At 35.6% G+C, this 14,950-nt stretch overlaps 1 protein-coding gene across 1 annotated transcript in view; it reads left to right on the forward strand.

Moving 5' to 3' along the window:
• The window catches only part of LOC128863179 (uncharacterized), a 155,196-nt gene extending 142,560 nt beyond the window's left edge, over window positions 1-12,636 (forward strand). Inside the window, exons 10-12 of the mRNA XM_054102180.1 lie at window positions 6,293-6,395; window positions 7,123-7,304; window positions 10,786-12,636. Of these exons, the coding sequence (XP_053958155.1) occupies window positions 6,293-6,395; window positions 7,123-7,304; window positions 10,786-11,199 (699 nt within the window). The 3' untranslated portion in view covers window positions 11,200-12,636. The remainder of the gene's footprint in view (window positions 1-6,292; window positions 6,396-7,122; window positions 7,305-10,785) is intronic.
• The last annotated feature ends 2,314 nt before the right edge of the window (window positions 12,637-14,950 follow it).

The raw sequence follows: 14,950 nt of genomic DNA on the forward strand, positions 1-14,950 counted from the left end.
ATAGTTTAAAAAATGGAGAAAAATTGAACCTGGACGGTGTTGTCCATTTTGGCTCTTCTATAGTAAAAAAAAAATTATAAAAAGGCGCGGTTTTGAATTTGACACTCTAAAAATCGAGTTCTTTCTTTCAGTTTTTTAATAAAAAAAAAATTTAAATAATAATACGATTCCGATCAGTCGATTCGGTTGAATAGTTTCTTTTTTTTTTTGTTTGACAACACAAGGCCGAGAAAAATGGTTTTGAGATGATTGAGTTTAAAGTTTTGAGAGTGGAATAGAATCCTAAATACTGGGAATATCTTTCCAAAAATGTGACAGCATATTCTTAACGTTCGAGATATCAAACAAACAAAATCGAGTTTTTGAAAATTCTAGACCACCTGGACCCCTTAAGGTACCATTGTGGAGTACTGCCAGTTCAGAACCCTCACACAGCACTCAATGCTGGCCAAATTGCGGATCCAAATATCTTCTTGTCTGAAGTCAATGAACAGAAAGTATACCAGCCAGCGCCATTCGACCGCTTGCTCTACTATAACGCATAGGGTGTTTGCTTTGGTGATTGATGGCGTGCTTCAGCCATGCTTGAAAAATTGTCTCTAGTATTTTGTAGATGGTTTTAAGGAGCGTTATGCCTCTCCAGTTACCACAGTCGCGTAAATCGCCTTTCCTCGGAAGTTTGATGATGATGCCTTTGTTACATGAAGGTGGCAGCTGCTCGTTGATCCACACTGCGGAAATATGTGGATGTAGGATTTTAGCTTTGCGGGTCTGCTGACATAATCTCCGGTTGGATTTCAACTTCATCCGCTGCTTCATTTACGTTTAATTTGGTGACTGCATCCTTAATTTCTTCTATGCTTCGGCTTGTTGTTGGGATCTTCTTGTTCGTGTTGCTGCTGCTGGCTTCGTAGTGGCCTTCGCCTCATTTGATTATTAGCTGGCCTGTAAATTGGAAACAGTGTATTTTTTGGTTTGAAAATAATTAATCGAGTATTAATTGTATATCTTAACGTATTACTGTGCTGCGGCTATGCCTCTGAATTTTGGAAAAAGAACTGCATAGTTGAGAACCAGCAAATTTCCCTACTTGTTTTAGGAAATTAGCAGGCACCAGTTGTACATCGCAAATCTTAAATTCACGTTAATTTTTTATATTTTTTTAATCGTGGCATGCTCTTGCTCGAAGAATTACTATACAAGGCGGCGCAAAATTAATCATCCAAATTTATTTTGGAATAGCTTTTTTCTAAATAAAAAAATGTTAAGGGATGGAAATCTTTATTTTAACCTTTATGCGTATGTATTGTATGTACGATGACATTTGCACAAATTATAAATCTTCCGATAGGAAGCCACCTTGTATGAAATAAAACACTAAAATACGCAACAAAACAAAAAAAATTATGAAAAATCAACGCGAATTATAAGCCACTTTGTACCTGCACAATATTACACCAACATTTAATGGGATACAAAACTGTATGCCAAGAACTTTAAGGAAAATTCTAATTAATACATTAGCATTTTTGGTTAAAATTAAAAATTTTTGGTTTTTTAGTTTCTTTAAAACTATTTGTTATATGGTTATTGATGTACCATAAACTATATTATATTTTGACATTAACAAAAATGTATGAAAAAATAAATAATCAAAATTTGGCAATTTGTCGCACTGCTATTATTTTCACCGCCACTGTATATTTACACAGATACATACGAGTATGTAAGTAGTACATTTCGCAATTTGAAATTTTATTTTCTTTTTTTTCTTCTTATTGCAGTCATTTCTTTGACCCACAATATGCAAATCGCTGTTGTAGATGGTCAGTTAGATATGTACATATGTATGTATGTATGTGTGTACGTAAATAGATATGTATGCTGGTATTATTAGTTTTGCACATCATATTAGCTGCACCACTACCATCACAAAGTTTTTCTCTTTACTCAAAATGAAATAGAGCAGATGAGCCAAGCAGCTGAAATGAATTTACGGCAATGTTTTTTCACCCAGATTTGTTTACTTTGAGGAAGAATTAAGTAAAAGCAGATGCAATTCACTATTAAAAGAGTCCTACTAATAATTAAGCAGTGCTTGAACTTTTTTACTCAGCTCATTGAATTTATAGTAGAAAATTCTGGTTAATTAATTCAAAGTCCACCATCTTTGAATTTGTCATACTGAAGCAGTTTAAAAGCAGTCTTATCTTATTCGACTGAACTATCACAATTGAAGATCCTACACGAAAATATTTACACGCTGATTCGAGGCGAATCTTGAGTTTATGCTTGTAGAATTATATAGCCAAAGAGTATATCATCGTTACAATTTAGAGCACAATCGCATCTTTAAAAGTTTAAATGCAAACGTTTTCAGAGTAATTATATTCCCGCCATCTCTCTTACCCAGCGAAAAACTAATAGTATCTTCAAAAAAGGCTTGTTTTTTGGCGTACATCGAAAACAAATAATTTAAGAAGCATTTGGTAAAGGTCATGTTTCTTGAGGTATCACTGGGAGAATTTTTTCGAGTTTCACTACCTAATTTTTAACATTTTACATTATCATGACTAACAATTATGATATATATGGAAGAATGTCTGGGCCAGATTTCCTGATTCAGTCCCTCTAAATATCTCTAGACCGATTTAGCACCGTGTGGCCTGGCGTTGTCACGCAGCAATCAGTTTGTCATGTCTACCGTCCCATTCCGGCGACCGCTTTCCTTTGAGAGCTCGATTCAAACACATTAGCTGCCGTCGGTAACGATCGCCAGTGATGGTTTCAGATGGTTTAAGGAGTTCATAATAGGTGACACCCTTCTGATCCTACCAGATGCACAACATAACCTTTGAAGCATGGATATTTCTTTTCGTTGTTGTTGTTGTTGTAGCAGTATCTTCTCCCTGTCAGTGTAGTGTAATTACCGGTCGTCTTCGTCTAGCTCATCTAACGGTAGGCCCAGGAAAGTGGCTGTTTCGACGGGATGGGTCCAGAGGGAGAGGGGTGTTAGATCTTTTCGTTGTCGATGGACCTGGTTTACCTAGCAGGCTCTAACATATTCGACGCTTAGTGTTATCATTGTAGAACCATTTTTCATCGCCAGTGACAGTACGATGCTTTGCATCTTTTTTGTCGTTCAAGAAGCATCTGACAAGTCACAAAACGTCTCTCGATATCCCTCTCCTTCAATTGATGTGGCAACCAGTTACCTGCTTTCTGAACCATTCTCATTCCCATAACGTGCAAACGTTTACCGACGATTTGAATTTTTTCGGTGCCCCTTCGCGATTTTTATCACTTACGTTGAAATTGGCACTTTTGAAGCCTCAAAACTGCTCTTTACAAGTTGTATTTGATGGAGTGTGATTACCGGAAATATTGATCAATACGCGACACGTTTGAGCTTTACTTTTCCTTAAAAGGTAATAATGAAGCATGACTGCCCGCAAATGCTGTTCCTGCGGGACGAACGTAGACATTTTTGACGTCAGACAAAAAAGAATCTTTACGCTTCGAACGAATGTCAACTACTGCGATCGGGGCCCCACATATATGAACACCATCAAATTGTATTACCTTCAGTGTATTACTAGAGCGAACACAAAAATAGTATCCGCAGCAACACCTCTTTTACGGAAACTTATTCCCATACCCAATAATTTAATTTTATTTCATTTAATTTATATTATTTGATATTGTTTTTTAATTTTATATATTTAAATTGAATGTATTTCTATATACTGCTTTTACTTCAAATCATTTTATTTTATTTTTTTCTATTTTTTTATTTTATTTTATTTTATTTCATATTATGTTTTCATAGCAATAATTTTTTTTTTATATATATTTTGATTTCATTTTTTCATTTATTTATATTTTAGAATCTCTACTTATAATAAAATAATTTTATTTTATTTTATTTTATTTAAATTGTTTCAATTTGTTTTTTGAATTTAGTATATATTGTTTTTAGTTACACTTTTTTTTATTTTATACATTTTAATTTAATTTATTTCTACTTTTTGATTTTACTTGAGATTATTTTATTATATTTATTGTTATCTAAGGATTTTAACTTTGAATGATTTTATTTTATTTATATTACTTAAATTTTATTCTTTTCGTTTTTTTTTTTTTTTTTTTTTTTTTTTTATTGCATCCCAAAAAAGGAGGGTTTTGCATTAATTGGCGACAGCTTAGTTAACAAATTTACTAACAAGAAAAACGTTTACTGTAAAAAGTTTCGGACTATATGACAAGAATTGAGTAAAGCTGCTTTCTGCATGTCGAAAATTAAATATTCTGGGAGTTGAAGAGTTTTGACGTTGTCTGCTAAGTTTTTATGCACTAGTCCGTGGGCTGAGATGATAATTGGTAGTATGTACACCTTCCTTAGCTTCCACTGGCGTTTGACATCAATGCCTAAGTCAGAATATTTGGATATTTTTTTCTGCATATGTTTTTTGCATTTTTCTGTTTAGAGGAACAGCAATATCAACTATATAACCAGTCGCTTGAGATTTATCAATAAGGAAAATATCTGGCCTATTGTGGTCTCTTGTGGCATTTGTTAAAATTGTTCGGTCATAATATAGAAGGTAGTTGGAGTCTTCTTGAACAGGTTCTGGGTTGAAGTTGTACATCTGCGTCAGTTTTAGATGGATTATTTTCGCGATGCCATTATGTCGCCTCAGGTGCATAGAGTTTGCCAGTGTGGTGCATCCCGCTAGCACGTGGTCTAATGTTTCACTGTGACTATTGCATCTTCGACATCTGTCAGCAGCGGGATTTGGATCTCGCATTGCATATTTAATGTAATTTCTAGTTGGAATCACACCATCATGTATGGCGAAAATGGTACCCTCCGTTTCGGCAAATATCGACCTGTTGGTAAGCCATAAGTGCGACAATTTTTGGTCGACATGTGGGCTCAGCAAGTCTTTTCGATATACGCCGTGGACAGCCATTTCAGACCATCTTTGTATTTTTTCACCTATTGTGGTTGCGTTCCTGATTTCGTAGGATTGATTCATCCGAAGTGGGGTGCAATTACAATATCATCCGCAGCAATTGCAGCCTTGTGCAGATCGGATTGGGAGCACTTATGTTGAAAGTATGCTCTTATGTTTAAGATAAGTTTGTCATGCAGTGCTCCAACATCAATCTGTCCCCTGCCGCCCGCTTTTCTAGGTAGCATCATTCGAGCGACAGAGCTTTTTGGATGACGTGACTTGTATTTAGTCATAATTGTACGTATTATTCGTTGTAGATTTTCTATTTCAGTAGATGACCATTTTACAATTTCGAAGCTACACGATACCACCGGGACGACAAATGAATTAATAGCGTGGATTTGGTTTTTCCCATTAAGTTGGGTTTTACAGACAGCGTGAAGGCGCCTTTTAAATTCTGCTATCAGATTTTTCCTCATTTGTATCGTATTTATGCTGCTGCTTAGCATAACTCCATTATTTTATTTTATTTTGGTTTTAGTTATATTTTTCTTACTTTTTTACATTTCAATGTAATTTATTTCTATTTTTTGATTTTGTTTATTTTATTTTATTTTATATTATGTTTTTAGTTAATTTTTCTAAATTTTGTTTATTTTTTTCGTGTTTTACATACAATAATTTTTTTTATTTTACTTTATTTCATTTATTTTTTGATTTACATTTAGTCTTTTATGTATTATTTTTTCCAAATTATTTTATTTTCATATTTCTTTATATTTCTTAAATACTTTTTTGGTTTCGCAAAACTCAGAATATCATTAGGCGCTTCTATGACAATAACAGCTCTTTTAGGAAACACCCGTTCTAAGTTATTTATTCAAATGCAAATTGTATAGAAAATTTTCCTGAGTTCACAAACTGGACTCCACCAATGACGTTATTCATTTCACAAATCTTGTCAAGTTATGGAAAGACAGTATGCAGCATTCCCTCTTTGCCCAATCTATACACGTTTATTATTAAGCATAACTTATAGCGTAAATTATCACAATCATTTATCAAAAAAGTTCATAATTTCTCCAACTTTTTCACACTGAAATAATTAGGAAAATATATAATCATTTGCGCCATGCTAACCTCACATTATATCCTCATTATGTCAATGTCCGCACAACTGAACTTCGGAACTAACTTTACTATCCATACAAGCCTGCACACTTACCTATACATGCATATTTTATACATTAGAAAATTTACTGGCATAATTAAATTTTACTTTTCACTTTTTCACATTAACGCTAACACCCACTCCGCCATCCCGTCATACACAGCAATGCAACGAAAATCTCTGCAAGCATGGCGGCACTTGCTGGACCAGCGGCGCCTCCTTCTACTGTGCCTGTCGACCTGGCTATACGGGGAATATGTGTGAAGGTGAGTGAGTATGTCCACGGCGCCTTATGCGCTCCGAAGTGTAACTAAGCATAATTTAAGAGATGCCGTCAGTGGCGGCAGTCGAGAAGCCGCAGTTATATTTACTGCACACATACGACAAAAGGGAGATATATGTATATGTACATACCATGTATGTATGTATGTGCATGCAGACGTGTAAGTAGGCGCTTGGCACATGCTCGCGTGCCGTACGTAATTTTAGTCATTATGCCAGGTTATGAAATTAATTAAATTTAAACGAATAAATTTTTAAAGCGCGCATAGAACATAAAATTGATATACGAAATTAATGCAACTGCTAGTGAGGGCACACGGACGGCTCGCCTGAAAATATGCTAAACCAAAATAAATGAGTATAGAAATATTTACTGCAAGTCATTAGGCAAATTTTAATATGCAGTTGCGAATACGGCTACCTCACTTAAGTTTCTAATAACTATAAATTTAGTAGCGTAAAATTACTTTTGGACTATAAATATATTTCCCCGCTTAATTGTGTTCTTTAAGTACTTAAATACCGTCTTATATGACGTTAAGCGTTCCAATTTGTTGCTTAGCATCAGAACTACATATACAAACACATAACATTAATTTCTCTCCTTTTTTTGCTGATTTCCTACATTCTCTTTCTTTTATGTGCGCTCGTTCTTGCAAAACTACTGCTTTGACTTCAACTTCCTACTACTTTTCGCATACTTGGTGGCAGATGAATTTGTGGTGGAGACCGTCGTTAGTTCCAGTGAGTTTATGGTTGATGATACGAGCGCCAGAAATTTTAATGATAAAACTTTCGGTTCATCGGTTGTGCTGAAGAGTCCCATTGAATTGCATAATGCCTACTTTGGAGCGGGTGTGCTGGCGGCAGCCGTTTTTATTGTTGCTGTAGTGGTAAGTACTAAAGTATAGTCTATACTCGACTGTCAGCGCCATTGTTATTTTCTCACTCTAACGACATTAAGTTTGCTTCAAATCTCTACTTGGCTGTCAGTGGTATGAGTGCGTGTTTGTGTCTTGTTGGCTCATTTAAACCAAAATTATGTGATACTTTGCAAATCATCACCATCACCATCATCAGCATCAGCATGCATACATACTTATAATTTGACTACGCATGACTATGCATGAACATTTCCTCGTACATTTCTGCTTTCCACATTTTATTACTTCTTTAGATCATTGCGGTTCGTTTTGTTAGTGGTTGGAAAAGTTTTGCTTGCCTATTTGCCAAAGGACGGCGAATGTGTCGTAATCAGGCTTGATAAGGAAATATAGCTTGTGTGGCAGAACTTTTAATTTATGTAGTGCAAAAAATAGCGTTTTCCGCAAGCTCTCGCGAATTAACTCTCATCTTCGGCGTAGCGAATCTCTAAAAAAAATATACATATAATATATATATTTTTTTTTTATATTTGACTCTCTTTTTTTTTGGAAAAGAATTAGTCCAAACAAAAGTTAAAAAAGTATTAGAAGAATATTTCATATCGATTGAAACCATCCACCATAATTTGTAGTCCATCAACATGAACTCTACTGATTCATAGAGTGAGCGTTTCATACAATATAAAAATTGCCCATAAATAGTAAATATTTAGCTAGAAGCTTCTAATTTGGTATGTAAGCATCTCTGGTTAGGATTGGTAAAAGGTCTTATATATTTGCCGGTCATTACTAGGAGGAACATAGGGCCTGAACAAAAAAGTTAAAGTTAGATTTATTCAATGCAAGAAATTTAATTTGTCGCCATGAACGACCTGTTTAAAGCGCTTCTGTTTCAACCAATCGTCTACACGTGTTGGATGGTCTCCCGCGCCTGCGCTTTCTTGTGGCTACCAGTCTAAGGCTACATCCGATGAGTATGCCCAATCCAATCCCATTTTCGTCACCGAATATGGAGATAAACAGAAATCTGCTTCGTCAAACTCCAGAGGTCTGTGTTGGAAGTGGTGTTTGGCCAGATAGCTAGTACGAATGCTTTGGAGGCATCGATTGATGAATGCTTGCAGCGCTTGTGCGTCGCACATTGTCGTATTCCATGTTTCGCAGCTATACAAAACGACAGACTTCACGTTTGATTCGAAGATACTTAATTTCGCACACCTGGATTTGTACGAAGATCTTCAAACTTTGTCAACATGCCAAATACAGCGCGACCTTTTGCTATTCGATTGCGTATGCCAGCTGCTCACCCGCCAGTTCTGATGCTTGCATAGCATAATTCGTCGACTTCTTCAATGTTAATACCGCGTATCTGGACGATGTGGTGTGGTGTTGAGGCACATCACCTTTGCCTTTGCAATGTTAATCCACAGGCCTGCTTTAGCAGCGCAATCGCTTACTGCCTTTGTCTTTGGCTGTATATGTGTGAATGCGAGGGACAACAGACAGCCCTAGGTTGTATAATATAAACAAAATGCTTCCAAATCACATGTAACCATATCTTTCAAATTTTCGTAGCTATTAAAATTAGAAAGCTCTGGATAAATAAATAAAAAAAATAAAAATAATTAAATAACTGGCACGTACACTTCTGTTAGGTGTTGGCCGAGCTCCTACTCCTATTTGACATTGTTCTACAAATTTAAGCCGACTCCGATCGACAGATATTTTTTTTTTATTAAGATCTTTTTCATGGCAGAAATACACTCGGGGAAAAAGCTTTTCTATTATTTGCCTGTTTCATGCACGTAAATTTGAATCTACGCACTCCCGAGTGGTAGTCACTCACAAACCCACTCGGCTAGGGTGGTCGCCTATTGATATGTAAATACATCTATAAAATGTAAATCAGGTTTAAAAGAGTTTTATTCGAAGGAGCGTGGCACCCTTAATCGAAAGCGATTCTGCACAGATATTTGCCTTTTCAAAATAAAATCCGCTGAAAATTACCTCCTTAGCGAGCGCCCAACGTACCAGCCAATTAAATGCGCTCCTTCCTTTTTATATACTTTTTTTATAAATGAACGCGCTTATACTCCTTTCGTAATGATTTAAAAAAATGCAAGTGAATAGCGGTAATATATTAAAAAATATGGGTCGATGTTTTCGCTCAACTTTGGGCTACTGTATCGCTTATTAAAACATTTAAGGTAGTAGTCTGGTAACTTACGCGTTTTTTGAGGCCATGTTTGGGACATTTTTTGGAAGGGAAAATAAAATTCAATCAGTTTGATTTTCTGATATGTTATTAAAGGTATCAAAAGGTGTACAAAAAAAATTTTTTTTTTTAATGTTTTGATATTATTTTTGCACACTGCAGCAAGCGACAAAAAAAAGAGGTACTGTGGCTGGCCGGCGCGATTTCGTCACTTGTGGTCATCTGAAACAGAAAAAACAAATTGCTTATTAATCAGTGTGCTTGTCGTTCTGGCGGGTAGTAAGATCAAATGATTTTGACAAAAAATAACAAAATGGCGAACTTCGTAAGAAAATTGCCTTTTTTTTAAGTGGAAATCGGACTAAAAAATGGAAAGTTAGGGACGAAATAAATTAAATCTATTGCCCGCCAGAACTATTGATGTATAGAAAAACATATCTAAATTTTAGCTCAATCCGTTGGATAGAAAATTTGTTTTCACGACGGCCATCCGGAAAAACGTTGTTTTGAGAAAAACGCGTTTAAAGTTTCAGCGGCTTAGCGCGCGCAAGTACGAGCCGCTCTCATGTATGTGCTATAATTTCGTCAATATTTCGAATTTCGGTCTAAAATTTGTACAGTATGTTACCAATATATCGCACTTTCAAAATATGTAAAAAACCGAAATTCGAAATTTTCAAAATAAGTTTCCAGACTACTACCTTAAACAAAATACAGGTATGTCTACTAGCTGGCGTGGCAATCGTCCTATTTGAAATAAATAAATTATGTGCGCCTTGTTTTACAAACTTAGTGACCTCCAACCTTATGACACGTTCGAATGGCAGAATGGTGATAGTTTTTTATGTGAAGCCTTTTCATGGCAGAAATGCACGGCGTCGTTTGCCCGCGATCGTGGAGAAGCAGCATCTACTAGGAACAATTTTTTCGGCCAATTTGTGCTTCATTTCCACAATGTCCAATGAACCCGAAACCAATCGAGTGAAACTGGATATTCAAATGCAATAAAGTTAAAATTTTAAAGTTTTAAGATTTACAAGTTGAAATGTAGTACTTTTAACAAATTAAATTTTTTTTAATATTTAATCAGTTTTATATTAGATTTCTTGCATTTTTAAGTTAACTTGAAAAAAACTCATTTTATTGCACCCGTTTGCAGCTTTCACAACTCCCCTCATTCGCTCACTCATTTATCTTAATTTTCTAATTTACTGCCAACACAGCATGATTCACTCAACACTGCATTCCTCAACTCATCCCTCTTCTCCCTTACAGGTCGCCATCTGTCACTGCAAGGTGAATCAGACATACCGTAAATTTTCAACGCGCTCCTCCACATTCTTTCCCATTCTGGGCTTTGGGCGACGTAGCAAATCCCAAAACAAGCTGAACAAGCACTGGCTGAGCGGCAAAGGACTGGGAGGCGGTGGCGGCGGTGTTGGCACCGGTGGAGGTTCATTACGCTCATCGGGCTCAACGACATCGCTGACGCGCGGACACCTGCCCTCCGCGCACACCGGTGGTGGTCATCAGTCACATCAGCGACAACAGCAGTTGCAGCAGCAACAGCTGGGCGGCCAAATGCACGAACGACCGTTTCAGCGGCATCTGGCGATGAATTTGGAGAATGACATGTATTACACAGTTGATTTTAGTGAGAATTCACAGCACTCACCGTTGATACAGTGAGGCAGAGAAAATCGAGCCACAGCGGGGGTAGTGGCCGTCAACACTGTTGCCGCTGCTGCTGCTGCTGTGGGCAGAGTTGTAGTGCGTGCGCTGGTGGGCGTTGTTGGCAAGGAGCGAATTAGAGCTATAGTGGGTATGCGTGCTGGTGAGAGAGGAGCGACGGTGACGACTGCAACGGCGACAGCGACAGCGTCGGCGACGGCGACGGCAAGACCGAATTTTGGTGCTGAGGGCATAGGTGCCAACAGCAGCAACAACAACATGCCCACTAGCTGGTTAGTTAAATTTACAAAGCATTCTTATTAATTGCCAATCGCTGGTAATGATCACAATAATGATGATGGTTATAAAGATGTCGCTGATAATAATTACAAAATAATTATAATAATATAGTAATTGAAAATAGTACATAATTGCCCGACGAAACAAGCGTTACTGAAGCAGACAACAGCAGCAGCACAGAAGCGACGGCATCAGCAAAGGAGCGACAATTTTGCTTACAAGCGCATGCAGCTGTTGGCGTTGTCTCTCAAGCTGTGAAGTTTTTTCACGCGGAATCCTGCAGCTGGTATTGAAATATTAATTGAAAATTTTCGTATTCCGATGCGTAGCTGCGGACACAGAGACACCCAGGCAAAAGGATAAATATGTATTTATAAGTAGATGTGTAAATGAAGTGCTAAGCAGTAAAAGTAACAGTGTTGGACGAAATCAAACTGAAAGTTTAATTAGCTTACTTACGGAGATTTTTATGTAGCAGCAACTGAAGGTGACGTTGAAGCGATAATAAAATAACAAACTAAAATTAAACAAATTTAAAAGAGTGGAAAGGAATATTTAAATAAATTTAAACAAAGTGGCAAATTCGCATATTATATAAATATTTACTTAATTAGTGTTTTATAGCGCTTTAAGTGGACATGCAAATAAACTGAAGGACACTTGTGCAGACATGGCAATTCAGGCTTAAGAATTAAGGTAGTAGAAGGATTGAAGAAGGCTCGGTTAAAGTTTAGTTCAAGAAAAATAACGCAAGAAATTAAAAATTGAAATAAATCTAAAAATAGAAATAGAAATAAATAGTAAACGAAAAAAAGCAGTTTCAAAAAGATAAAAGCAGCAACAACAAAATCTCATAATAATTGAAAAAGAATAAAACTGAATAAATTATCTAACATTTTGCTACGATTCGCTCCACAAAAAATGACTGGTTTAATGATGATTGAAAGCAAAGTTTAGGATAAAAGTTATTGTTTATAAAAACAAAAATTGCTTTTGCTATTAATATTAATGATTATTATAATTATTATAATAATGTTGTCATGCAAAGCAAAATATTTAGCTTATAAATGAAGAAGAAAAAATTATGGAAACTAATTTAAGTGTAATCGTAATAATGCGCTGTCATTATGTTTAATAAATTGAATGTTGCATCAAAGAAGCAATTATTGATTTGCTTGAATAAAATCAAACAATTAAAATACTTTTAGTTTCTGCTCTTCATTGCGCTTTTGGTTGAGTGGTTTTAATGGCGCGAAAAATGAAGGTAAGTCAAGGGAATTATTTCAGATGGCAGCTGATAGCCGCTCATGCTAGCGCTGGATGACAATTTCAGTTTATATAATCGGTTTGAGTATTGTATAATATAAAATATAAAACTTTAAATGTAGGGTGTTGAAATAGACGAAAGGTTTGGATTTACTTAATGACTGAAAAATAATAAGCATTTGACAAATATATAATATAATAATAAATAGAAGTTAATTGCACAACATATAACAAATATTCAAAGGAATAGAAATACAGGGTGGCCATATAGCGTTTGCTTTTTGAACCACTTATTTTTTTGAGAATGGTAATATAAATGACATGTCAAATGTGTTCATAATTTACTTAACGGTTTGACATTTACGAAAAGGGACACTATACGCTTGAACAACATTGGGAAATATTGAAAACCTATTTCCAAAGTGGTGAGTCTTCTTCTTCTTCCGCGGTTACAGTAAATGGCGAGCGTTACCGTGACATTCTCAACGAGTTTTTGTTTCCAAAAATTGAAGAGGATATCATGGACGACATTTGGTTACACTCGAACTTTTGGCTACCGTTTTTGTAAACCGAATAATCAGCCGAAATTCCGATATTAATTGGTCGCCTCGGAACTGTGATTTAAGCCCGTTGGACTATTTTTTTTGGGGAGCCGTTAAAGACAAATGCTATGCGAATCATCCATAGACGATTGATGCTTTAAAACACGAAATCGAAGTTGCCATTCATGAAATTGGAGCCTAAACAATCGAAAATGTGCTTAACATTTGGGTTTATCGAATTATATTTTTTATTCATTAATAACAATGTTCAATCTTCAAAATAAAAAAAAAAGTTTGAAAAAATATTGATTAGTTTTTTTGTATAGCCGATTCAAAAAGCAAATTTTACATGGCCCACCCTGTAATTGTGCCCATAAGTGTGAAGGCAGTCTAAGTCATGTATTTCTTGTTTCGAGTTATTTAATGAATTCCGTTTGAACGAGTTAAAAACTATTTTTATATTATACGACCTTTTAATTTATAATTTTCTTAATTTGATTAATGGAAATTTATTATCAATATGAAATTTTGTTTGAATTGCGTACGAAAATGTTGTTTTTAAAGCTCTAATTGTCTTAGACCATTTTCAAAATTAATTGAATGTCCTATAAATATATATATATGTATATATAATTGACGCGTACACCCTTTTTTGGGTGTTTGGCCGAGCTCCTCCTCCTATTTGTGGCGTGCGTCTTGATGTTGTTCCATAAATGGGGGGACCTACAGTTTCAAGCCGACTCCGAACGGCATATATTTTTATGAGGAGCTTTTTCATGGCTGAAATACAATCGGAGGTTTGCCATTGCCTGCCGAGGGGCGACCGCTATTAGAAAAATATTTTTTTAATTTTGGTGTTTCACCGAGATTCGAACCTACGTTCTCTCTGTGAATTCCGAATGGTAGTCACGCACCAACCCATTCGGCTACTACGGTCCTATAAATGACTTAGTGCAATAAAGAACGATACGTTTTATTTGAAACAATAACTTTAACGAAGTAACTTATAAACACGTATTAATTATTTTTAAAAAGTAATTCATTTTCATAATTTTTCCCCGTTTTTAAGATTCTTAAAATGTCAATGGTGGGATGCATGGTAGTAAACTTCTAATATCTTTATGTTTATCTTCCGTTACTGGTCTAGGGCCGGTATACCTATAATGGAAGTAATTTAATATTTTAGTACATTTTTGGTTTTCCTCTATTAGGTGAAAGATTCAAAACGTGGAATTTAGAACCAACTAAGGAAATTTTGTAGAACATCATCATTTCTCAGGAAATGCACCTATTGAATTTTCAACCAAGAGATAAATTCGTCCACGGTATTTTTTATTCTTGATTTTTCATGATTGATTCTTTCAGTGATTTCAACGAAATGGCTTTTTCCTTCTTCACTTTTCTATCAATTCTGCTCAGAGTTGTATAAATAAGTCGCTTTTTATATTTTCATTTCTATCAAGCCGAAATCATGTCAATGCGGTAGAAAGAAATGAATGAATGAATTAAGCATTACTGTAACCTATTACGAGTTTTTGAGTAGTTATAATATCCTCCATATGCGCTGAAATGCATGATGCTACTTCCTGTGCACCTCTTGATGCTGTAGTATCATCCCGTACATACATCTTCACCTTGTTATAATATTATGGAAATTATGG

The sequence above is a fragment of the Anastrepha ludens genome, chromosome 5 (genome assembly GCF_028408465.1).
Source record: "Anastrepha ludens isolate Willacy chromosome 5, idAnaLude1.1, whole genome shotgun sequence".
NCBI classification, from domain to species: Eukaryota; Metazoa; Arthropoda; class Insecta; order Diptera; family Tephritidae; genus Anastrepha; species Anastrepha ludens.